The sequence below is a fragment of the Sceloporus occidentalis genome, unplaced genomic scaffold, assembly GCF_023333645.1.
Source record: "Sceloporus occidentalis isolate IW3139 unplaced genomic scaffold, rSceOcc1.0.p SCAF_9, whole genome shotgun sequence".
NCBI classification, from domain to species: Eukaryota; Metazoa; Chordata; class Lepidosauria; order Squamata; family Phrynosomatidae; genus Sceloporus; species Sceloporus occidentalis.
This window is the reverse complement of record NW_028316989.1, coordinates 20,642,766-20,667,984: the sequence shown is the minus strand read 5'-3', so window position 1 is coordinate 20,667,984 and position 25,219 is coordinate 20,642,766. Positions and strand designations below refer to the sequence as shown.

General features: G+C 41.5%; 1 protein-coding gene across 2 annotated transcripts in view; it reads left to right on the top strand.

Annotated features, from left to right (window-relative positions):
* The window catches only part of LOC149307013 (suppressor of tumorigenicity 14 protein homolog), a 52,886-nt gene that overhangs the window by 11,873 nt on the left and 15,794 nt on the right, over positions 1 to 25,219 (top strand). For both annotated transcript variants that reach the window (XM_089537910.1, XM_089537909.1), the window contains exons 2-11: positions 11,255 to 11,417; positions 13,516 to 13,643; positions 14,984 to 15,054; positions 16,192 to 16,352; positions 18,656 to 18,691; positions 20,067 to 20,304; positions 21,770 to 21,909; positions 22,616 to 22,713; positions 24,089 to 24,198; positions 24,936 to 25,066. In XM_089537910.1, the coding sequence (XP_089394036.1) occupies positions 11,255 to 11,417; positions 13,516 to 13,643; positions 14,984 to 15,054; positions 16,192 to 16,352; positions 18,656 to 18,691; positions 20,067 to 20,304; positions 21,770 to 21,909; positions 22,616 to 22,713; positions 24,089 to 24,198; positions 24,936 to 25,066 (1,276 nt within the window). The remainder of the gene's footprint in view (positions 1 to 11,254; positions 11,418 to 13,515; positions 13,644 to 14,983; positions 15,055 to 16,191; positions 16,353 to 18,655; positions 18,692 to 20,066; positions 20,305 to 21,769; positions 21,910 to 22,615; positions 22,714 to 24,088; positions 24,199 to 24,935; positions 25,067 to 25,219) is intronic.

The window sequence follows — 25,219 nt, the reverse complement described above, 5'->3', positions numbered from 1 at the left end:
ACAGCTGAAGTGGGAATTGCTGTAGCATTATTACTGTTATTAAAAAGGATCACAAACTCACATACATCCTCTGGTCTTTTGATATTTAGTTATTTGTCACTCATCCCTTGTTTAGTGGTGCTTAGTTTATCTCTCCCTGTTGTTTTCTGTAGGTTTTTCGGGCTTTGTGGCCATGTTCTGGGAGAATTTATTCCTAACGTTTCACCTGCAACTGTGACTGACATCTTCAGACGGTGGTGGTATGGAAGTATATGGAGTATATATACCTGTGGGATCCTTGTTTGGAAGGAAATGGGGTCTTTTACACATTAATGGTGGAGTTAGTTCAACAAGGACCTGGTCAGAATGCAGAGGGAGGCCATTGAAATCCACAAACACCTGAAAAGAAGAAACACTGCAAGTAAACAAGCTTTGGCTACCAGTCCTGAAAAACACCAAAACCAAGATTCAAGACAAGCAAACAAACATTACCAGGTTCCTATGTTGGTCCAACTAAAATGCACAATATACTAGTTGCAAGCTTTTAAAGCTCCACTGGCTTCTTCATCAGTCAAGATGGTACATGATACCAAACAGGAGAAATAGTAGAGATGTTAATAAGATGCATGCATTATGTTGTTTCTTTCCTTAGATAAGATGGTACGGGGAGGGTATCTTTAGCCTGCCATCTTATACCATCTTATCTAAGTATATTGTGCCTTTTGGTTGGCCAGTATACTTAGATAAGATAGTATATGATGGCAGGCTAAAGATACCCTCCCCATATCCTCGTATCTTGGTGGATTTTTGTTTGAATTTGCTATAAATCCCCCTCGCATATCCTCCACACAGCACACCTCCAGACTGCACCATTCAGCACAGTAGACACAAAAACTAATTCCACCATTAACATGTAAAAAAACCACTTCCTCCCAAACAAGGTATATATACTCCATACAGTTCCATGCCACCAAAGTCTGAAGATGCCAGCAGGGACGTAGCTAGGATTTTAGGAAGGAGGGGGGTTCCAGACCAAGTGCCACCATTATAATGAGGCTTGTGTGCGGCGGCGCAGCAGCACACACCATTCATTTTTCTAATGGAAGGGGGGGGGGGGTCCGGACCCCAAGAACCCGTCCCTTGGCTACGTCCCTGATGCCAGCCACAGTTGCAGGTGAAATGTCAGGAACAAATTGTTCCAGAACATGGCCACACAACCCCCCAAAATCCACAGAAAACTATGGATGCCAGCCGTGAAAGCTTTCACGTCTTTACCTGTTGTTGGAAAGACAGCAAGGAAGGGGCCAGTTGGTGCTCCACAACTTGGGAGACTGCACTCCGAAGGCTCTTTCCTGTGTCCTCACCAATGTGCCTGTGATGGTGCTGGAATCAAGAGGAAGCCTTTCTTCTTGGATCTTAAACCTTGAGCAAGCTTGGAACAACATGAAACATTTACAGACAGGTGTCAGTTTACACTGAGGTTGCATTGCTGGACATCTGATGTAAATTGAGACTTGTATTAACAGGAGTGGGCAGCCAGTTCTATAGGGATTCATGGGGGGCCAGTGGGATGTGCCCCCAAGTTAGCAATTGTTTTCAACCCACCATCCATTTTAAAGAGGTTTAAAGTATAAAACACCAGACCTTGCCTTTGTTAGGCTAGAGAAATGTGCAGATGCTCTCCAGATGGATCAGAAGAGAGAGCAAGTGCTCATCCCAAAGGGACTTGGCTGGGGTGAGTTTGTTTGCCATTACGTGATTGTTCCTCTTTAGAGGAGCACAAAGATAGCAACAGCTAAGAACTGTACAATAATATCCAAAATCCACAAAGAGATATTTTTACGGGGCCAAACAAAATGCACAAAATACTTGATGCAAGGTTTCAAAGCTCCACTGGATTCTTCATCAGGGAAAGGTGTTAAAAATCATACAGAAGGATTTTTTTAATGACAATATTAGTCACAGGCCTGCTTTTTGTCAAGATGTTGCTATTATATTGGTCTGTGTTGAGATGGTGTGGATGGTGTCCCTCCTCCTCCTGGCCATGTGGCCCTGGGAACAAAGCATTCCAGACTCCAAGAGATAACATTTCAATTCTGTTAGCAATACAAAAAGGTACTTCCTCTGAGATCCATGATGTCTCCTTTCCTTCTTATGTCACAACCCCCTTTGTTAGGCATCATGTATTTCATGCATTTTGGTCAAATAAAGGTATCACTGTTTTGTCGATTTTGGATGTTATTGTACTTTCTTATATGGCTATATGGTACATGGCTCCCCCCCCCCTCCCCGAATATGCTAAGAATTGTGTTCTTTTGCTGTGGCTCTCCAGGTGGAAAAAGCACATTCAGGAGAGAGAGGCAGCACATCTGCTGTGTCTTCTGCAGCACATACAGAGGGCACAACAAGAAGAGAGGCAGCATATCTCTCGTGTGTGTGTGTGTATTGCACAAAGAGCCCATTGATTTTCCATCCCTACTCAGTCTTTGATAAGAAGCAGGCTTTATATGGCACTGGGTTCATCTCTTTTTTTTTTTACTTGTGGTGTAGTGTTTTGCGCGCGGACAATGACTCTGGAGATCCAGGTTTGACCCCCTGCTTGAACATAAAAACCCGCTGGGTAACCTTGGGCGAGTCACACTCTCTCAGCCTCAGAGGATGGCAGTGGCAAACCCCCTCTGAAGAAACATGCCAAGAATACCCTATGATAGGTTTGCATTAGGGTTGCCATATGTCAAAAATGACTTGGAAGCACACAACAGCAAAGCATGGCTTAGCAGAGTTAGCCCTTTTGACATTGTTGGTGTTACCCACTTGTTTTCTCCCCATCATGACTCCCCCACCAAAACAGGCAGCTGGAGCCCTTCCCATTACAAGTCCAAGAATCCAGTTTCTTCCTTCCCCTCATATGTATGTGAATGTGCCTTCAAGTTGCCTGTCGATTTATAGCGACCTCATTAATTCTATAGAATTTTCTTAGGCAAGGAATACCCCAGACGTGGTTTTGCTAGCTCCTTCCTCAGAAATACACTCTTCCCTCCACATTTGTGGCTTTGACTTTTGCGGATTTGATCATTCTCAGATTTTATCAATATGTTCTTTCTAGGAATATCTAGGTCCTCCAGTGCAACTCCTATGGTCAACTTTAATCAAAAGTTTCACTGAAGGACTTATTGATTCTTAGAGAGACCACTCCACTAGGCATTTGTAGCTCCTACAACTTCTGGCAGATGTTGACCACAGAATTGCACTGGAGGACTTAGAAGTCCAGTCCAGCCCAGTCTGGTTTTCTTACAGCAAAGCTTCAGAACACCTCACCCTCCTGACTCCCTCTCTTGCCTCTCCCACATCCCTTGATTGCATAAGTGCACTGGGAGAGTTATGCATTGTGGGTGAGACTTCCATTTATGTATTTATTTCTGGAGAAAGGTAAATTTTAAATGTTGTAAATTTATCTGTGCTGCTTTGTCTCGGATGGCGACTTCTCACATGCAACTTGTCCCTTGGTGTTGCACATCATCCTCTGTTGGCTATCCTCACCCACAGTGAATGGGTGAACTCTGTGTTGGAAAGCATTTGAGTGAAACTTCAGTCATACTTGATGTGACTGAGCTCATCATCATGTACATGCCATGAGGACAGACTGGCAAGTGTCAACTAGTCTTGACATTTTTCTGGTTCTCCATGAATGCCCACAAGGAGGAGCGTCCAGTGAGAAAATATTTTGAGTATATGCTATGAGATAGATGTATGCAGCTGCAAAGAATGGGGGGAATTTTGGCCATGACAGCTGGCCTCAACCTCCTTCCAGGACCAAAAGTAAAATTGGAAAGGTCTTGTGGCTTTTTTTTTTTTTTTTTTTTGGCTGATTTTTTTCTTTCGTGTTTTAAAGCTATCTGTCTCTCTTCAAGGCCTACAAGAGAAGTAACTAACAAACTTTGCATTGTTTTACTACTCTCAAGGGAGTGGGGTACAGGAGTCTGGGGTACAAGGAAGTCTTGGGGTTGCAAATGAATCCCCTGCGAGTTGGTTATGATTTAGGGCCTATTTCCCTTTGATGTCTTCAAGTCACCTCCTACTTATGGCAATTTGTTGTTGTTGTTGTTGTTGTTGTTGTTGTTGTTGTGTGTCTTCAAGTCTGAAGTCAATGGCTTTCATGGCAGGCATCCAAATTTTTTTGTGGGTTTTTTGGGCTATGTGGCCATGTTCTAGAAGAGTTTATTCCTGATGTTTCACCATAATCTGTGGCTGGCATCTTCAGAAGATGCCAGCCACAGATGCTGGCAAAATATTAAGAATGAAATCTTCTAGAACATGGCCACATAGCCTGAAAAAACCATTAAAAAATATGTCTTCGTTTTGTTCAGAGGAGGTTTGTCATTGCCTTCCCCTGAGGCTGAGAGCATGTGACTTTGCCCATGGTCACCCAGTGGGTTTCATAAGGTTTAATTGGAGGAGGTTTGCCATTGCTTCCTGTAATGCTGAAAGAATGTGACTTGCCCAAAATCACCCAGTGAGGTCCAAAACACATGCCAGAAATAATCCACAACCTGGCATGCTCCTAAAGTGTATTTAATGGAAATGACACTTCCAACATGTCTTTTGGGGAAGGCTGCTCCGTTCCTTGTACTGTAAATGCTCATATCCTCCAACATTACGCAGATGAAAACGTTTCCAAGCAAAATCAGTGTGTAGTCAAGATGGCAAAAGTTATTGACGAGGAAGAACACACAAGCTAGGGCAAGCTGCAGCAGTTGGCTTTTGTTTAAGCCTAATGGATGGGCAAACTTATGTCTCCTTTTCTTGTCGCTGGCTGAGCTAATTGAATGCAAACTACTTTTGCATTTTGAATTCAGTTTGCAGCAATTGCAGTAAGCTGAGAACAAAGGAGGAAAGCAAGGGGAGGAGCGAGAAACTGGGACATTTTAAAAATAGCTGGAAAAGTGGGATGGTAGAGGATTAGTCAGGAGTATCCCTATTGGGACCCGTGGATGGTATGAATAATGAGTCCCAACTTTGCCACTGCTTAAGCCTACATGAATGCATAACCTGATATTTTCTAAGCCATTGGAGAGACTAGAGTGGGTATCTGTGGCTACATCCATGGTGGCCTTAGATGTAGTTGAATATGATGCAGAGATGAGAGGAGAAAGGAAAGGGCAGTTTCTCTTTCCTGGCTTGGCCTTTGAAGTTTGCTGGAATTATTGTAACTGACCAACTAATGCACATATGGCCTAATTTGGAGATGTTTTCCACTGTGTATAATTTAAGCACTGAGTCATCAAAGGGATAGTTGTAGAGCCAGGTCAAGTGAAACTAGATTGCGCCACAGTGCTGTGGCAGAAGTCTGCAGCGAAGGAGGAAGTGAACCTAAGAGAATGATGGAAGACAGCTGGCTTGGATGGGAGCAACAGCAGCTTCCTAGAAAGGTTAAGCAAGTTCTTCTGTCAGAACCTAAACCAAAGGTGGAAACTGTGTAGCCTTCAGCCTTCGTGCAGCTTTTTTTTTTTTAGGGGTCCAGTGTTGCTTCCCCCCCCCCAAAAAAAAACCCTCTAGCATTCCCTCAAAAAAAACCCTAATCCAGGAAAAAAACACATTTCTTGGATAATTTGCCTGACCTGGATATGTTTCACCAAATTAAGGTGTCCCCACAAAAAACAACCCTTCTAGTAACGTGGTGTAATTCTGAAATGATAACAGCAATAGGAATAGTGCTTCACATTTAATGTACCACTCCATAGTGAACTAAGCACTCTCTAAGCAGTCTACAATTGCCACCAACAAAATGGATACTCAATTGACCAACCTCTGGAAGAATGGAAGGCTGAGTCAACCTTGGAGCCCTCTGGGGTCAAACTCAGTGTTGTAGCTGTAGAGCAGCATTTAATCACTGCACCGCCAGGGCTCCAAAGTCCTTCAAAGAAGCCTGGAGTATGGTATTCTGAACTCTGGAGTAAGTTCACTGCTGGCCTGATTCAGTCTTACTGTCTTGTTCAATGTATAAAAGAAAGATAGGCTTGTTTGTACATTTATATATGATACCTAGGAGCACTGACAATGTGCTGTAGGCTTAGAAAAAAGACAAGAAGGAGAGTTGCATGTGTTCTGTGGTCGTTGCCCATCTCATGGATTCTAGGACTTCATAGAAGTTATTGAGGATTTCCTCTGTGTGTGGGAGACCATTTTCCAATGTTGACACTGATGTGCAGATCAGCTGTAGTTCTCTGACTTGGTATCCTCAGTGCACTTAAGGCAACTTAGAGGACCATTGGCCATTCCATCTTCTAAGACTTAGAAGGGGCCTCATAGACCACGAAGTCCAATTCTCTGCTCAGTCAGCAATTGCTTCCATTGCTGACTTTTCTTATTGTCAAGAAGTTCCTTCTAATGTTAAATCAAAATCTGCCTTCCTGTAACATCAAACCATTAGACCCGGTCCTATATTCTGGGACAGCAGAGAACAAACCTGCACCTTCCTTCCTGTGATTGCAAGGAATCTGGAAGTTTTTTGTTCCCAGGACAGTAAAACACTTAAGTACTTAGAGACTAATGTCTTAAGTGTTTTACAAACAGACGTCTTCTGGACATCCTTTGAATCGGATGTTTCACATGGAGAGAGTAGACTAAGCCACCAAGAAGTGGAGCCTGACCCCATAAGACGTTCCATAACTGCAGCTGTGAAAAGATCCAGCTGATGTCCTTATGCTAAGCATTACTCTCTCTGGAACAGAAATCTTTATTGCTACAGTAACGTCTGAGTATGGTACTGTGTTTAGAGGGAGGACTTACCTTTGCCATAGCAGGACAGTTATGCAGCATTGGTTTGGGGGTTCAGAGAGACCAGAGTCTTCCTTTGAGCCCTTGTAGGTAGGTCCTTTCCATTTCCCCCTGAGATGTACAGCACATTGCTTCTTTGCCCGTCATTCCCTGTAGTAATGATTGGCTAAAGAGAAGGGCAAGCCCAAGATAGAACAGCAGATAGCTCCCTCTATCCATCAGTGTACTCCAGAGAAAGTGCCCAGTACCCAAATCACCCAAATTATTTTGGTACATGAGGCAGAATGTCCAATATACACCTGTCTCCATCTGTGGCTGCTTACAATCATCCATGCTACAATACTGTTTATCTAGCAGCATCAGTTAGCATTCAGTTTTGGAGTTTAATAACCAAACCATACTCAGGTCCTTTTTTCCCAAGGTCCTGTCTGTGGCCTTCCTATAAGTGTATAGCCAGAAAAGCATACTACACTTGATAGACCTTTTCAGACCAACACAGTTTTTACGTCACCAGAGGAACCAGCTGCTAAGGAGAGAGAAAAGGGTGAGACCTGAATAGGAAGGAGTTAATGTGGATAAATGAAGGTCTGCTGCAATGGCAGGCATGACAGTAGATGAAGAGATTTAATTAAAAATCCTCATGGAACAGGTTGGGGGAGTTTTGAGGAAGGTTTTGGAAGTAGAAAAATAAATTGAAGTCCAAGATCTCCACTAGCCATTGACAGTGAATTTAAGGTGGAAGTACAATGGTTCAGAAGTCAGAGCTTGGGGAAGTCACTTGTTTGCAATGCAGCTTCCAGAATCCACTAGCCAGCAAGGCAAAATCACAGTACTTGTAGTTAAAGATAGGACTTTCTCCAGGCTTAGCTAGTGGTTGCACATCAATGTGAACTAAGATCAATATGTTGTCTTTGGGTCTTACTCAGTTTCCTTACTCAGACTAATCACTTGGGATAGTGGTGGGGAAAAAAATCTGCCCTCAAAGGTCCACCCCCCTTTTTATTTTATTTTTGAAAAAATGAATTTGCTGCTAGAACAATATAGAGATGGGCTCTGTGTTGATGTCTGGGCTAGTGTCCTAAGTAGAGGGACATAAGACTCCTAACCTCAGGAAACTGCTGACTTCACTGAGGAAGTCTCTTGTCAGCTTGAAACACTTGATTCCAGAAGCATAAAGCACAAGGTGTGGTCCAGTTTAGCATGATCTGCTCTGCAGGTGCCTCAGTGGGGTTGGGCAGGCATGGCGAAAAAGCAAAGCTCCTGAAACTCTTAGGAACTATGAGTATATGAGCAATATTTCTATTTCTCTGAAGTGTCTGGTGTTGAGTGTGTGTTCCGATGTTGGCTCTTTTGTCTAGTTTCAGTGTTCTGTACTCTCCTCACACAACCCTGGTTGGGTGTCCTGTATGTACTGCTTCAGAGTCCTCTGTTTGAAGACATCCTCTGTTTTAGTGTTGGTTGTTGTTGCTCTCTGCCTTTGAGTCAACCCCGATTCATGAAAGAGCTAATAAAGATACAGTCGGCCCTTTTTATACACTGATTTTTTATACACGGATTCAAGGTTCCACGGTTTGAAAATGTTCCAAAAAAAGTATAAATTTCAAATATCAAATCTTGATTTTCCATTTTTTATAAGGGACACCATTTTGCTCTGTCATTATATTTAATGGGACTTGAGCATCCATGGATTTTGTTATCCACGGGGGATCTTGGAACCAAACCCCAGCGGATAGCAAGGGTCCACTGTACCAAACAGTAAGAATATACAACTGAGCATTGAAGTCAAATTGTATAAACCACTGTATTCCCCATCACCATCTATGGATGCGAGAGCTGGAGAGTGAAGAAAGCAGGCAAGAAGACAATCAATGCATTTGTATTGTGTATGAGACATCTCCAAGCCTCCCTGTCCTCCACTGCTCTGTTCAGGTCCTGTAAATTTATACTTGTGATCTCCCCAATTGAGGTTATCCATCTGGTGTAGGATCTTCCTCTCTTTCTACTGCCCTACAACTTTCCTAGCATTATTCTCTTTTCCAATGAGTCATGCCTTCTCATGATGTGGCCAAAATATGACAATGCCAGTTTGATCATCCAGGAAGATTTCAGGCTTAATCTGTTCAAGGACCCATTTGTTTGTCTCTTTGGCCATCAACGATATCCTCAACACTGTTCTCCAGCACCATATCTCAAATGCATTGATTGTCTTCTTGCCTGCTTTCTCATCCATACATGGTGATGAGGAATACAGTGGTTTAAACAATTTGACTTTAGTTCTCAGTTGTAGATCTTTACTGTTAAGGATCTTTATTAGCTCTTTCAAGGCTGCCTTGACCATTCCTAGACTTCTTCTTCTTCTTCTTCTTTTTTAATTTATTTATGATTAACATGACATACAAATTTTATAGAAACCTAAAACATGTAAAACAAACATATAAAACATAAAACATACTGACATTGCGATACATTTAATTGTCATTAACTAACAAACAAATGAACAAGACAAAACTAAAAAATTATATATATATATATATATATATAATTATTAGATATATATATATATATATATATATATATATATAAAATTATATATATATATATGTATGTATGTATGTCTATACACTAGATACCTCTGTTTTAAGAGCATGATTAGGTTATTTAAACGGGTATACGACATTTTCTTTCTGTCGTCATCCGTTACTTATGAATTATTTTGCAGCATTTCTGTTATTCCCTTAGGGTTATTGTTGATTAATTCTTTTTTCTTTTCATTCCCATAACTTATTCATTTTTTCCCATTTCCTTTGGAAGTTTTGATCTGTCTTTCCGTTAATCATCATGGTTATTTTATCCATTTCCCTCAGTTCATTTACCTTTATTATCCATTCTTTCTTTAAATCTTGCTTCTTCTGATTTCTAGACTGCAGTCTCCATTTTGATCAATGTTTGAATGTAGATATGGGGATTTTTTTTACTGTTTCGATTTCCTCATTGTCTAGGTAGAATGTATGTAAAGTTGAGGAATGTTAACTCCTGTGGCTGAATCCAGCCCTGCTAAGTTCCCAAACTAACTGCTTTCTGGGGTTCCCTGAAGGGCCATGCTCCTTTCCCCATTTGGTAATTTCCCAATTTTTATATGTATATATATTTTTTCTCGCTGCATTCCAATAGGCTGAGATGTTTCTCTTAAGGCTGGGGTGGGCAAACTGCAGCCTGCATGCCACATATGCCTCTAAGGCTGTTTTTGTGGCTCCTAGGGCTCCTCAAGAATCAAAATGTTTTATGCCCCCAAGTGTGCTCTAGAAGGCATGGCAGCATTTTGGTCACATGGGGGGGGGGGGGGCTGGGCCATTTTGTGCCAAAGAAAGGTATTTTTTAAAAACTAGAAGCTTGCTCTTGGGCCTAAAATGGGGGACCTAAGTACACAGTTCCAAGAGGTTGTTGGGGGGGGGGGGGACATTTGGGGTCAATTTTTAAAGGTTTTTTTTTTTTTTGGTGGTGAGTGTGTGTGGTGGTTCGTGTGCCTCCACCTAGGGGAATATTGCAACCCCATAGCCTTGAACATTGCCCACTCCTGTCCTAAGACTTAGTGATTGGCAATAAATGGTCAGAGCTAACATATGAAGGTATATTTGGTCCCATTCTTTTGCTTTTGGCTCTTTCTACCACTGAAGTGTGCCTCTCCCTAAAAGCTTCTCTGAATGCCCTTGGCCCTCAGGCTTAAAGAGATTCCCCACCCTTGCTATCTTTAAAGATAATAAGGGTGGGGAATCTCTTTAAGCCTAAGGGCTGTCTCGTCCAAGTCTAGTTAACATTCACGAATTGTTAGAAAGGCATGCAGGAGCTTTAAAGGTGACCATCAGCAAGTACCACCTGGACAGCTGACACTGCAGGAAGACAGGTCACCTTCTCCACTATGGTGTGATGTACTGTATCTTTTATTTAAGTTGCAATGACTACTTTTAATTGTGCATATAAACTATATAAATTGACGTATGTATGTTTTACCAAAAGCTTTTTCTTTCCTTTTTGCGTTACTTAAGGAACCACCCTGAAACTTGGGGCCTTTGCAGTACCTAAAAGTTGAGTCTGACAGATTTTAAAGGCTAATACCTTGTAGTCACTTTCCCAGAACTAAGCCCCATCAGTTCAGTGGGAATTGCTTCTAGGTTGACAGTCGCACTGCTAATGTGATTCAGGAAAGCAGTATAGAACATATGGGAAAAATCTCAAGCTATGCTATGAGTTATTCCCAGCTTGAGTATGAATGAGTTGGTAAATGGTGACAAAACACGTAGATAAGATCTCTTTGATTGAATGGGTCTCCTTTAGCTGAGACTAACAATAGGAGCCAGGTCATGGTGTGATTTTTTACTCTACTGAAAACACTGTACCTAGCAGGGATAGAAGATGGGGGGAGAAATGGTACAGTTGCAAAGAAGGAGTTTATGAACAGTCCATGGGACTGCAACCTGATTCTGTGCTTGTCTTATTGCAGGACATGAATGGCCTCGAAGAAGGAGTGGAGTTCCTCCCTACCATGAATAACAAGAAACTAGAGAAGCCACGTGGACCAAAGCGTTGGGTCTTTGTAGTAGCCATCCTGACAATCAGCCTCCTCCTTTCCCTGTTGGTAGGGTTCCTGGTTTGGCATTTCAAATGTAAGTGGGGTTAGATTAAGGTTCAACAGCTTCATAGGTCTTGAATTGCTAAATGTTAGTATAAGTTTGTTAACAGATATTTGTTGTTGTTGTTAACTGCCCTTGAGTCAATTTCTATGCATGGCAGCCCTGTGGATGAGACATCTTCAATGCTCCCTGCCCTCCACTGCTCTGCTTAGGTCTTGCAAATTCATATCCGTGGCCTTTTTAATAGAGTCCATCCATCTAGCATGTGACCTTCCTCCTTTTCTACTTCACTCCGCAAACCTTGACTTTACGATTTTATATAAGAGACAGTATTTTACTTTACCATTGTTTTTAATGGGACTTGAGCATCCACACATTTTGGTATTCAGCAAAGGCCATCTTTTAATTTCCTGTTTTTTTCACCTCTGTTACAGTGTTCAGGGATGTAGTTATTGGAGAAGGAGAGTGAAATGAGAACAGTTCCCCAATAGGGATTTTCCTTCCCACATGATATTTTCCTTGAGTCCCCAAATTTCTAGCACTGTGGTGAATTAAAATTTCAGTTAGGCATTTCAAAATATAGGTTAGGCATCCAAAGAAAAGGGGCAGGCAAAGTGACCAAGGGAATGCCCACTTTTTGAGGGTAAGGCAAGATATAAATACAGGGATTGCTTGAATGAATGAATGAATGAATGAATGAATGAATGAGTATAGCAAATCTAAGAGTTCTAAGTGTGAACAATTTTCAGTCTCTCAATCTCTGCAATGCTAGAAATTGAAGGAACATTTTATTTGAGGCCAGCATTCTTATTAGGTGGCCAAACCCTAATTTCCCCCTTCATATCCACATGCCTGGTGTGATCCGAAAACTGCCAGGGGAAAAAACAAACAAACCTGTCTTGAATTTGAAATCTTGCCAAATACATTTTCTTCTCGATAACGAATCAACTAAAGTTTCTACTGAGGACACGCAGCCCTATTCTCGCAGCATAAACAAAGGTAACTTACCACTTTTAGAAAGCCATCACTGCACATTTTTCAATTGTGTGACTGGGGCTGCTGTCCCCATTACATTCTCTTCTTGAACTCTCCCTTAACCCTGGCTCCCTGCCTAATCCCTACCTAGCATGCCTGTAGGGCTCCTCCGCTTTGTTTTGCACCATTCCAGATCTCTGCAGCCCCGAACTGACTTTTAAAACATTAAAGAAAGAATATAATTAGAGAAAAAATGTTAAAGTAATTAGGGCGTTTCGCAACAGCGACGGAGAGGAGGGCACATTGGCACCATGTGTCTGGCAATCACGCAACTGCTCCGGAAGCAACATTTGCACCTGAAGACTCATGTGATTGTCTGGTCATTCATGGGTTTCCCCTGTAAATGAAAAGATACAGGTAGGGAACAGGGCAGCTTCGGGCCGGAGGCATCGTGCAATGAATTTCGCCAAATTCGCTTCCTTCCCAGCGTACTTGTGGTTTAAAAGCCATGTGCAGTAATCTCCTAAATCATCATAGGTTGCAATCATATAATCATTTACCAGAGAATGAGGTCTATTGAAGTCAGTGAGACATATATCTGAGTAAATACATGTAAGGTGGCACTGTTCCTTCCATTGAGGGCCAGGTTTTAGATGCTTGGAGTTAAGGAGGAGAGTTGTCAGGCTGAATTTGCTTAAGTATTCTCATCTCTGCCCACACTTATAAACAAATTGTTGTGTTTTTTTTTTTTCAATTGGATGCCCTGTGAATTGAATGCCCTGCGGGAAAAGGGGATTGGGAAAAATAGTTTTCATTTTTCTTGAAATAAAGAAACAGGAATGCTCTGTATTCCTTGGGGACACAAGAGTTGACTGGTGGCTTCCATGACAATGGAGAGGTGAATCTGTTTTGAATTATAATTTGCACTTTAAATGAAATGCCCAAGGCGCTGAACCTAATCCTCCAATGATAATGCTATGATAATGCACCCGCCTTGACTGTCCTTGATTCTAATTGATGGAACATATTCCATAGCAGAGCTGGTCAAATGAAATGATCCATTTGTTGGCACTTCTTGTCTTATAACATAGAATATATATATATATATATATATATATATATATATATATATTGTTCTGCCAATGGTTTCTTTCAGATAGGAATACCCATGTGCAGAAGCTCTATAATGGCCACCTGAGACTCCCAGCACATCAGTTCATGGATGCTTATGAGAATTCCAGCACCCCTGAATTTGCCGCCCTGGCCAGGAAAGTAAAAGGAACGGTAAGAAACTCTGAAATCAGTTGGCAACCTTTGTAATGTATTGCAGCATAGACCCCTGGGCTTCTCTGGTGTTTTGAACAAACCAGTGCCTGCCCTAAGAAGCTGCCCTAGGTAACGCTTAGAACCACTCACCCATCTAGTCCAGTATAATCCTTTCTGATTGGCACACTTCTTTGAGACCCTTCAATGCAGAGATGGGCACAGTGAATCAAATTTGCCTGCTGATTCCTCCACATTGTCTTTTGGGTGTATGGGAAGCATTTTCACCATTCTAGGTTCAAGAGAGGTCATTTAAAAAACAAACAGCCCTTACTATCAGTACGTTCCTCTTAATGTTGAGGTGGACTCTCTTTTCCTGGAGCTTGCATCCATTGCTCCGGGTCCTGTTCTCTGGAGCAGCAGAAAACAAGCTTGTTCCCTCCTCCATATGACATCCCTTCAAGTATTTTAAAAGAGCTATCATATCACCTCTTAACCTTCTCTTCTCCAGGCTAAACATCCCCAGCTCCCTAAGTCGTTCCTCATAGGGCATAGTTTCCAGACCTTTCACCATTTTAGTCGCCCTCCTTTGGACACGCTCCAGTTTCTCCACATCCTTTTCAAATTGTGGTGCCCACATTTTAATTTAATCCTAACTAGTAGTTGACAAGCTTCCAGGCTTTGTGGTGTGGTGCTGTCTTTTTGTTTTCCATTCCAGATCTTTCCAGGTAAGGGGCCCAGTCGCACTACACAATTATAGTGCTACATTTCACTTTAATGCCCTGGAAGCATCCTGTGGAATCCTGGGATTTGCGATGTAAAGAGGGACATTTACAATTCTCTGCCAGAATGCTTTAGTGCTTCAGCAAACTACAAACCCCGGGATTCCATAGGATGGGACCATGGAGTTGAAGTGGAATCATAGTGCTGTAGTTGAGTAATGTGGATAGGCCCATGGTCTTTCAGACCCTTATGGCTATCCAAGTCAGATGTTTCCTCATTCAAAATTAATGTTTGCCACAGTCATGTGGATCTTGTCCAGAAGAAGTGTTTTGACCACAGTGTAAAATCCTCCCTCCCTCAGTTTCTTACTTTTTGTTGGATTCAGCAGTCCTCTTGGACTGGTTGATGAAAACAAGAATCCCAAGTTCCTCTAGCAAAATTCAATCTGCATTCCAAGGACTATTTGGCCCCGTGTCTCAGAAAAATGGATAGTAATAAGAAGAGAATAAGGAATATACAACACGAACCACCAAATGGACAATGTATAAATCACTTGGTAGAAACAAGCAGAAATAAATTGGTACAGCCAGAAGGTTTTTTCATATTTATTCTAACTGTAACGTTCTTTTGATGTTTAGCTTGTAGATATCTATAAACAAAATCAAGATCTTGGTTCTTTCCACAAGGAAACTGAGGTTGTTGCATTCAGGTGAGTAATAATTTCTGTGGGTTTGAAGAAATCCTGTTGGGAAATAGGGAAAATGCTAAGGGCCTTGTACACCCCTGAAATATACACAGTCCCGTATCTTTGCAATTCAAGATGCTATCAGATAGAAGTAATTTCTCATCAGCAACCTGCAGTCTGGGAAGTAATTTGATGATTTTCACTTAAACAATTTTATGTTCATTATACAATTCTGATTTGTATCTCGTCATTTTGTTAAAAAAGAATATGTCCAGTTTTGTTCAGTTTGCTCAGTTTTGTTTTTCATACAGTGCCTTAAAGTGGTGGTTTTCAGCTTTTGTTTCTTTAGCTGCTTTGGACTTCAGTTCCCAGAAAAACCAGCCAGCATGACCTCAGGGATTCTGGGAGATGAAGTCCAAAACATCCAAGCAACCAAAGATTTAAACCCCCCCCCATCTTAACAGGTTTGTTTTAATCTTTTTGGGGTTACTTTTATGAAAGTTAGGGTCAGTGTACAATGAGAGTTGAGCAGATATTGAATGTTTCTCACTAGCTAGTATGTGTACACCTGGTTTTGGTTTTAGCTGAGAACGTGGCATTAGTCCAGGTAAGGAAAAGAAATGACATGACAGCATGTGACCAACACCTAATAATGACAATACACAGTATTACAAAGTGCAGCCTTTCCATGAGAGCATAAAAACTACAAGCAGTATCACTGAGCGCTAATGATTCACAGGTCACTCAAGTGATATTTGCGTATTGTGTGATTCCTGTATTATTTGAGCGCTGTACTTGCTGCTGAGAATCTCAAAATGGAAGATAGTTAAATTGCATAACAACTTGCAATTATGTGAAGTGGTTTTATTTGGATTGAGGCACTAATGAAAAATTGCAATTGCAATTTCACTTTTACATAGTTTGGGGTCTCAAAGGTCATTGTACGCTGGGAAGCAACTGTCTAAAATGCAATACTCTTGAGACAATGCGGAACCAAACCAACTTTCACCCAACTAATAAATATATTTAGCAGACTCGGGAAAATGATAAATTTAGGATTTAGTTACCAAGATTAGCTTGGTAATTAGAGACTACTGTTCATAACCCTTATAGGTTATAGTCGGGACCAAACAATCTGCCATTTTCTCTCTCTCCATGCAGTGAGGGCAGTGTTATTGCTTACTACTGGTCAGACTTCAATGTCCCTCAATACAAGGTGGATGTCTTTGAAAAAGCTATGGCAAACATTGAGGCCTCACAGTATGTGGTCCAACAGAAGGCACGAAATCCAGAGATGCGAGTTGAATCGCTTGTTGCTTTCCGTAAGTCCTCCTTCTGCTTCTCTTGTTCCCACTTGATATTCCTCTAGCCTTGGTTTTGCTGTGGGGCCCATGAACATATGATAGATATTTTGGCTTTGGCAATAAAGAAATTGGCAGTCTCTTATTTTTAAGTCGGTCAATGGTTAAACCATTTGGAGAACAAAAAAACAAAACAAACCCCACACTTTGATTCCTAAGTTTTGCAAAAGGATAGCTAAACCGAAGTGGATGGCAGGTTGGGAAAACTCACCTCAATTGGAAAGCTGTTAGTTAACTGTCAGAGGGACTTTTATGTTTCAGAAGTTCAGCAGTTCAAATAAGCAGCAGCAACTTTTCTAGGGCTATCTTTGGTTCAGAGCTTAAAAAAGAAGCTATTTTTCATTACATGAGCAGAGATAGGGAATGCTAGTAAATTTGGCCAATCTCTCATTTGTGATTGCGATTGGCTGTCTCAACAAGGCAGAAAAGTCTGTCAAGGAATCTACAACCCTAACAATTGCGAGAGTGCAAATGTGCAAAACAACAACAACAATGACAAACCCCTCTACTCTTGTGAAGAGACACACTCTTTCTGAATTTAAGCACATATCCATGTGTTTGTGTGTGTATTTGCCTTCATGTCATCTGTCAACTTATGGCAGCCCCATGTATTTCATAGGGTTTCCTTAGACAAGGAATTTTCAGGCGTGGTTGCACCAGTTCCTTCCTTTGAAATATAGCCTACAGTACCTGATGATCTTCCATCCTAGTACTAACCAGGGCTAACACTACTTAGCGTCCCAGATCAAACTGGATCTGCCTTTATCCATATACAGTGAGTTAGAGGAACGGGATAATTGCTTCTAAAGATCCAAAAGCCTATCCAGTGCTTCTACCTTTTTATAGTCCATGCAATAAGACAGCAGTTACTGTAGTTTTAAGTTGTGTTCATTTACAGAAATGTGCAAAATTAGTAACACAAGTTGTCTGTGAAATACACTCCTTCCCTCACTCCCTCTCTTTGCCAGTTTATGGCAAGGAGAAAAAAATTTGGCACATTCTTATTTAGGATATGCAAATCCTTTAGTGGCTAGGGTTGATATAAGCAGCAGTCCAACAACATCTGGAACGCCACATGTTCCTCACCTTCCTGTAGACCTTGTGTGTTGGCAGCACAGTGAAGCAAAGTGTAGTATGGGAAACAAGAACGGACAGCATATCAAAATAAAAAAAGGAAACAGTTTCAGAGTGTTTGTTTTAAAGAAGTAGTGCAAAATAACTTGTTGTTATTTGCCATCAAGTAGACTTCCAGTTATGGTGACCCCATGAATGACAGACCTCCAAGTCACCCTATCATCAACAGCCCTGCTCCGGCTTTGCAGGCTCAGAGCTGTGGCCTACTTGATTGAATCTATCCACCTGTAATGTGGTCTTCCACTTTTCCTACTACCTTCTATCTTACCAAGAGATCTTGTCTTTTCTAGTGAGCAATGTCTTCTCGTGATATGGCCAAAATATGATGGTCTCAGTTCAGTCATCTGAGCTTAAAAGAGGAGATCATTTTGATTTGTTCTTGCACCCATTTGCAATAAATGGGTGCAAGTACAAATCAAGATGCCTTGTTCGCAGTGAAAGCTGCTATTCTACAGAAGCAAGAAGATGAAAATGACCCCAGATAGATTGTTGTGCAAATTACAAGAACAGTGTAATCAGATCCATGTATTTTAAATTTTATAGAGATTTCTTTTTATGTAAGTTTTAACTTTGTATGTTTTTTTTTAAAAATAGAGATTTCTTTTTATATAAATTTTAACTATGTATGTTTTTTCCCTTTTATCTTATATTCTTTGAAATGGTCAGGAGACTTATTCAGTAAAGATGTATGAATGGTATTCTAATGGCATTTCAACTGAAATGGCACTTGGAAGTAACCTTAAAATTAGAGAGCAGAAAAGATGGGGTTAGGTATGTGTGGCCAATGTCTGGTTCACCATCCTTCCCCAATCTTAAAATGTTCTTTCAGTGAAACTTGCTGGCCAGCAAGTTGCCTGATTGCACTTGCAAAATTTGAAACGTTAGATGGAATTTGGGGAAATCTGATGATGATGAAACAAAATGTTTTCACCCTGATCATGATGATTCATTCGCTTTTGCTGAGTGCTTTGGCAGGGAGTCCCATAAAGTACTTGTATCAGAACACATCAAAATAGGGAAGATGTTCCACCCTCAGTTTTCTCTGCAGGAAGGCAGACTGGCAGGGACTTCCTCCATGAGGCATGCAAGAATTAGCTTGTTTGTAATGTTTTGTGTGTTTTCACTTACAGCTTCTGATCCGGATATAATTAAAGCTTCACGGGACAGTAAGTGATACTTGTTTGGTTCTTACATCAGTAGCAGTAAAGTAGTAATCAGATTGCTTTAACAAGACAGATCTGTTACTTCACTCCATTTGGGATATGTGTGTGTATTGTGGGCCTTCCAGTTGACTCCAGTTTAATGGCTACCTTGTCACAGGATTTTCTTGGCAAGATTTTTTCAGAGGAGGTTGTCCATTGCCTTTCCTCTATGGCTGAGAGAGAATGACTTGCCCAAGTGGGCTTTCGTATCTGAGTGGAGAATTGTACCATAGCTTCCCAATCTGCATCTGTACTGCAGAATTAATGCAATTTGACATCACTTTAACTGCCATCGCTTACTTCTATGGAATTCTGGAATTTGCAGTTTGTGAGATATTTATCCTTTTCCATCAGAGATCTCTGATGCCACAACAAACCACAAATCCCAGGATTCCATAGGATGGCATCATGACAATTAGAGTGGTGTCAAACTGCATTATTTCCGCAGTGTGCATCCCAGTCTGGGAGAAAAGGCTATTCTGCTCTGCCTGCTTATATGGCAGTGATTATCACTGGACTCTATAGCATTAAGACGTAACCAAAAACCCATTCTTTGATCTGGAACTAGTTTGGTGGCTGCAGTGAAAATGGGGGGAAGCGCTTTTGGAAAGTATGCTTTAACATCTTAAAAATACCATATACAAACATGACACTTCAGGATACTGTACTAGGAAGTTTAATATACATCCTGAAGTTTGCACTGTATTTTGTGTGTGTGTATGTGTGAGGAAAGTTTGCTTTTGGATTCATCCCCATTCCACTGTTACTGTAGCTTGTTGATGAAGCTGTTAACCCTGAATCAGTGAATTTAAATTGGTAGATACCTTTGCAGGAATTGATCACTAGTTTTGTTGCTCCAACCTGGAACACTCTTTTTAGAAATTACAGTCAGCCCTCCTCATAGGCGGGCTTGCTTTCTGCGGCTTTGAGCTTACGTGGAAGGCAAGCCCCATTAGAAGTAATGAGGTGTGTACTCGCGCAATGTGCCCTGTGCATCACCGTGTGTACGCGCCTAATTCTTTCCTATGGGGATTGAACATACGCTATTTTTCACATATGCGGGGGAGTCCAGAACGGATCCCCTGTGTATAGTGAGGGCAGACTGTACAACAGCTATAGTGAAGAGTGCTTTACTTTTTAAAATATGGCTAGATTTAGTCTGTTGGTCTCAGTTGATTTGCTTCCCATGTCTAGGAGATATATTTATGTTTGTGTGCTGGGGTGAGGACTCTGCTTTAGGTTACCAGTTGCTCCTTTGACCTGTTTACTAATCTAAGATGTTTTAGCATCCTCTTTTACCAGACCTTCTTTCTTTCATTGTTTCCTTCCACCTGTGTAGACAGCTGCCATTATGGCCTGCATGCAAAGGAAGGTGTGGTCACTAGTTTCAGCACCCCTGGTTTTCCGAACAGCCCTTACCCCTCCAACGCACGCTGCCTTTGGGTCCTGAGGGCTGACGCAAACTCTGTCATCAGCCTGACTTTCACAACATTTGATGTGGAGGAGTGCACTGTGGGGAACGACTTCGTGAAAGTGTATGACTCACTGAGCCCTGTGGAACCTCATGCATTGGTGAAGTAAGTGTATTGGATGGGTCTCAAGATAAGGGGAAAAGAAGAACAAGCAAAAGAGAGAATACTGTGTGAAAGTACTTTACTGCCTATTTGTAAATAGTTAACATGTTCAGGAGTATTGATATTGATCCTAGTTTAAGGGAATTAGTGGTGGAGAGGGAATCTAAAATCCATGGAGGAAGGAGATCTGTGTGTCTTTTTCTGTATGAGAAAAGAGACTGGGAGAACCCACACTTCTGAAGATTCAAGATCTTCTCAAGGGAAACCTCTTTTAGAGCTTTGGATCTCAGTGCTTGGAAATTGACTTTTATCTTCCTCTCCATCCCAGCAGCCTTCAGATCAAAATTAGAGTCGGTAGGCAGGTCTTAACAACTCAGTGCACTGATGCTGCTCACTATTAGTGAAACGGGAAGAAAGCTGAGCGCATGAACTGCAGGAGCAAAGCTGGGTTAACAGGCAGGCTAAAACTACCTTCTAGCCTGGCTTTGTCCTTGCAAATTATTGAGTAGCTCAAACCAACTGAGAGGGAGAAATGTGCCAGAATTGCTTCCCACATCCTCAGAGGGGCTTTGGAGAAGGAGGATCTTTTTGCAGAGGTTTTTTTTTCCAAAGAAGCTGGAGCTGCCCTGAAGGCCAGAGAACTGGGCCTAGAGGCTGCAAGGAACTTGCAGGCTACACTTTCCCCAGTCCTGCACTACAATCATAGGACTGTCCTTGGACAAGGAGATGTAGAGCAAAGCCTTAGAAGCAGCGGTACAGTTACTTAATTTAAAACTCATGGTTAGTTTGTGATAGACCAAAAAATTACTTTTGATTCCTCCCCCCACTCCTGCCCCCAACTAGGATTTTCATAAGATGCTTTTGCTTTTCTGACTGCTTGTTTGATGGCTGTTTTGGCTGAGCAAGCAAAGAAGTAAATTTTGTATATGGTCGCAAATACAGAACTATTATTTGTGTGTGTGTGTGTGTGTGTGTGTGTGTGTGTATGTGTATATATATCCCACTTCCCACTCTTGCTCTTTCTTAAGTGATAAAATACATGGATTGATGAAGTATGTGTTTTTGCTCTTAAAACATGATAAAGAATGCCTAAAAGCATGCTGAGCCCATCAAGGTTTTCCATGTGCACCTTGTTTATAATGTGAAATATGTGTGGCATGCCAATGTTTTTCTCCTTGAATTCCAAAGGAAATTCCACCTCTTGAAGGGAATGTGGTAACAGGACAAGCTCTGAACTGCTTCTTCAGTGTCAGTGACAAGGGACCACTCAGATGTGGAGTAGCCAAACACAAATAGATGCCATAGGGGTCATCAGTCATTTTCCTAGAAACCATCTGTTTGGTTCTTATTTCTATTCCAACATTGTAGAAGTGGTGGGTGCTGGAATAACTACACCAAACAATGTTTGAGACTTGACCTTTTTGTTTTCTTTTTCTTCCCATGTGCTTGTTCTCTTCCTTTCTCAAAGGCTGTGTGGAAGCTTCAATCCTTCATACAACCTGACATTCGTCTCCTCCCAAAATGTTCTGCTGGTCATGCTCATCACAGATGCTAAGGGACGACACCCTGGGTTCAAGGCAGAGTTTTTTCAGATGCCAAAGAATAAACGTAAGAACTATCAGCTGTTCTGTTTTATTCTGTTTAATGTCAGGAGAGCCATAAGGGTTGATTTATATTATTATTTAAGCAGGAGAAGGATAGATTAAAAGCAATTGCAGTTGGCCCTCCTTATCCACAGATTCTTTATCCACGGAGTCAACCATCCATAGCTTGACAATATTCCAAAAAGATATAAATTCCAAAAAGCAAACTTTGATTTTGCTATTTTATATAAGGGACACCTTTCCACTGCATCACTGTATTTAATAGAATCTGAACATCCATGGATTTTGGTATCCATGGGGGTGGGAGCATGGAACCAAAACCCAGTGGATACCAAGGGTCCATTATACTGCTGAAAAGATCTTGTGAGACTAATACTTTCAGTAGGAGGCGGCTGAGGTGTAGATTCAGTTGTTAAGTCTCTGAAGAGCTGATCATAAATAGCATCTTCCACCTGCTCTTGGCTGCTGTAATGATCCTTCTTAATGAGAGGTGGGCAGGAATTGCACCATCTTGAGCTGTTCAGTAGATGTGAGCAGGTGAGGCATAATTGGTCTCCTGGGTTAAAACCCCATCTTTTAAGTAAATCTGGTCTCTCCAGAGACTGGCTTAACCTCATTAAAGGCTGCACTGCACTACTTTTGTCTCTTCCTAGCTGGCTTATCTTGGATGCTCAGAAATAAGGGCTCACTTTGTTTTCTTTCTTTTTTAGCCTGTGGTGGGGTTTTGTCAGGAACATCTGGAAACTTCAGTACCCCTTACTATCCAGGTCATTATCCTCCTGGTGTGGACTGTGTATGGGATATAAAGGTAAAGCTCCCCACAGGAGAGGCAGCTTGCTTGTTCTTGGATTTGCACTAAAAATTAGGAGATGGAGGCTTGAAAATTATTGGAAGTCCCAGCTAAAGTAGACTCATTGATCCAGTGGGATTTACATGGGGGTTCACTCACTGTTCAACTGCTGATTCAAGTTGGTTTACTCTAATTGGGACTACCATTAGGATTCAGTCCAGTAGCTGGGATGCTGGTGTAAATGCCAGCACTGGTTGTGCTTTCTCAGAGGTTGGTATTCCCTTTGGGGTTGTCCAAGTCTAGTGATGCCACCACCAACTGCTGTGCTAGTGTAAGAGTACTACCTATATAGTTGCACAAGCAAGATCCTTTTCAGTGGGTGGGGAATTGGATCAACCATTGCCAGATTACAGGTAGTGCAGTCAGTCCTACAGCCACACTTGTGTAATTTTACACAATGCAGTGGATGAACAGGGTATTCACCAGAATTTCAAATGTACACTGTTCTCCCAGTTAGCAAACTAGACATGGTGGAAAAGGCTTCTTTGTGCATAGTCTTACACTCTCTGTGTCAGTGATTTCTAGACTTTAGTGCTTCAGGTATTTTAGACTTCAACTTCCAAAAGCATCAGCCAGCTTGGCCAACAGCCAGGAATTCTGGGGGCTGAAGTCCAAAACATTTGGAACACCAAAGTTTGGAAACCACTGCTCTATGCTATAAACAGACCCCAGATATGTAGCTGTAACAGAGGTGAGAAAATTGTGGCCCAAAGGATGCATGCAGCCCTTGAAGTCCTAATTTGTACCCTGAAGGCACTCAAAACCCCCAGACTCCCCCCACTCAATTGGATTGATTCTTTTTGGGCCCAAATTGCCATGTCCCTAGTAAAATGCAGTGGCTTCACCCCCACAACTCCCCACATAGCCCCAAACCTTGAGTCTCCTTTTCAGATCAGCTGAAAACAAAACTAGTAATGATGTCACGTCACTTCTGGTCATATTGGGTGCACTGTTCAGGCCTCTCTGATGCAGGTGTGATGTGCTCACCATTGGCAAGTAAGTTCTCCCCCCTCCTCTCACACACACTTCCAAGAGCACAAAATCGGGGAAAACCCACACTCTTCTTCCTAATCTAGAGAATCTTGTCGACTCTGTAATTTCCTTCAAAATTTTCAGATCTCTTCTTCTGAAATCCCTAAGCACTGGATATGGGTCTCCTAGAAGCTGAGGTCCAAAGTACTTGAAGGAACAGAGTTGGAGAACTAATGATCTATGGGGCATGAATAGTTTTGTTGCTGATTTGTTCTCAAAGTATTTTGGGAAAGCAACAGAAAAGAGAACGAGCTTTGCAATAACATCACAGCATCCCTCCACTTTCTATTCTTGTTCTCAGGTCCCCAGAGATAAGAATGTGAAGGTTCGCTTCAATAAGTTCTTCCTCGTGGAGCCTGGAATTCCACTCGATTCCTGCACCAAGGATTATGTAGAGATCAACAAAGAGAAGTAAGGACCAAGTCTTGTTGTTGGGAACCTCAGTCCTCCAAGACTTTCATTTTGTTGTTGTTGTTGTTGTTGAAATTGGGATTAGAAGGTTGCTGTGGCAGGGGGATCCAGTGCATCCATGTACATGTACATCTAGTTATTACTGTCTTTTGAAATATTATGATATTTTGAAAAATACATCGGCCAAAATCCTGTTGGGAACTTATGTCTTTATAATAAGGTTTATGTCTTTGGGTATTCGTTCCCTAATGTCTCTATCCAGTAATGGGCTGCTGTTATATTACTACGTAGGGAAACCAGCAAAGTGATGTGAAATGGGACCAATGTGCATTGGTCTAGTTATGCATTGAGACACTGGCTAGGGAGTACCAATGTGCGTTGTTGTTGTTGTAGTTGTTGTTGTTGTTGTTTATATCCCACCTTTTCCCCAAAACTGGGATACAGGGTGGTTCACAACATTAAAAAACAGTACAATTAAAGCATACAAAAATAGTACATTAAAATAGAATTAAATTATTACAATATTAAAACAAGCATTAGTTAAGCCCAGTGCATGTCAAGTCAGTGTCCCATTACACATCATTGCAATTCATTAACAGGTTTTCTCAGCGCCTCTTCTATGTAGCTAAGTGTACTTAAAGTTATGTAATACAAACCAGGATAGAGGATTCCCGTCGTTGCTGTTATACTGTTGGTTCAGCCTTTGTTTGACACCTGCCTTAATGTGACCCCTTTAGGTACTGTGGGCTGCGTAACAGTTTTGTGGTATCAAGTAAAACCAACCAAATTACTGTCCGTTTCCATTCGGACCTTTCGTTTGTAGATACAGGGTTTTGGGCTGAGTTCCTGTCCTACGACTCCAATGACCGTAAGTAGAAATGCAAAAGTTTGAGCTTTTTGGAGGAAGTGCCTAATATGTATGGGGAAACATAAGGAATGGTGAAAACACTGGAGCTTTAAGGTTTTTTGAAGACTGTTGGGTGAATGTGCAGCAAGGCCTATGAGAGATGAATCCTGTTTA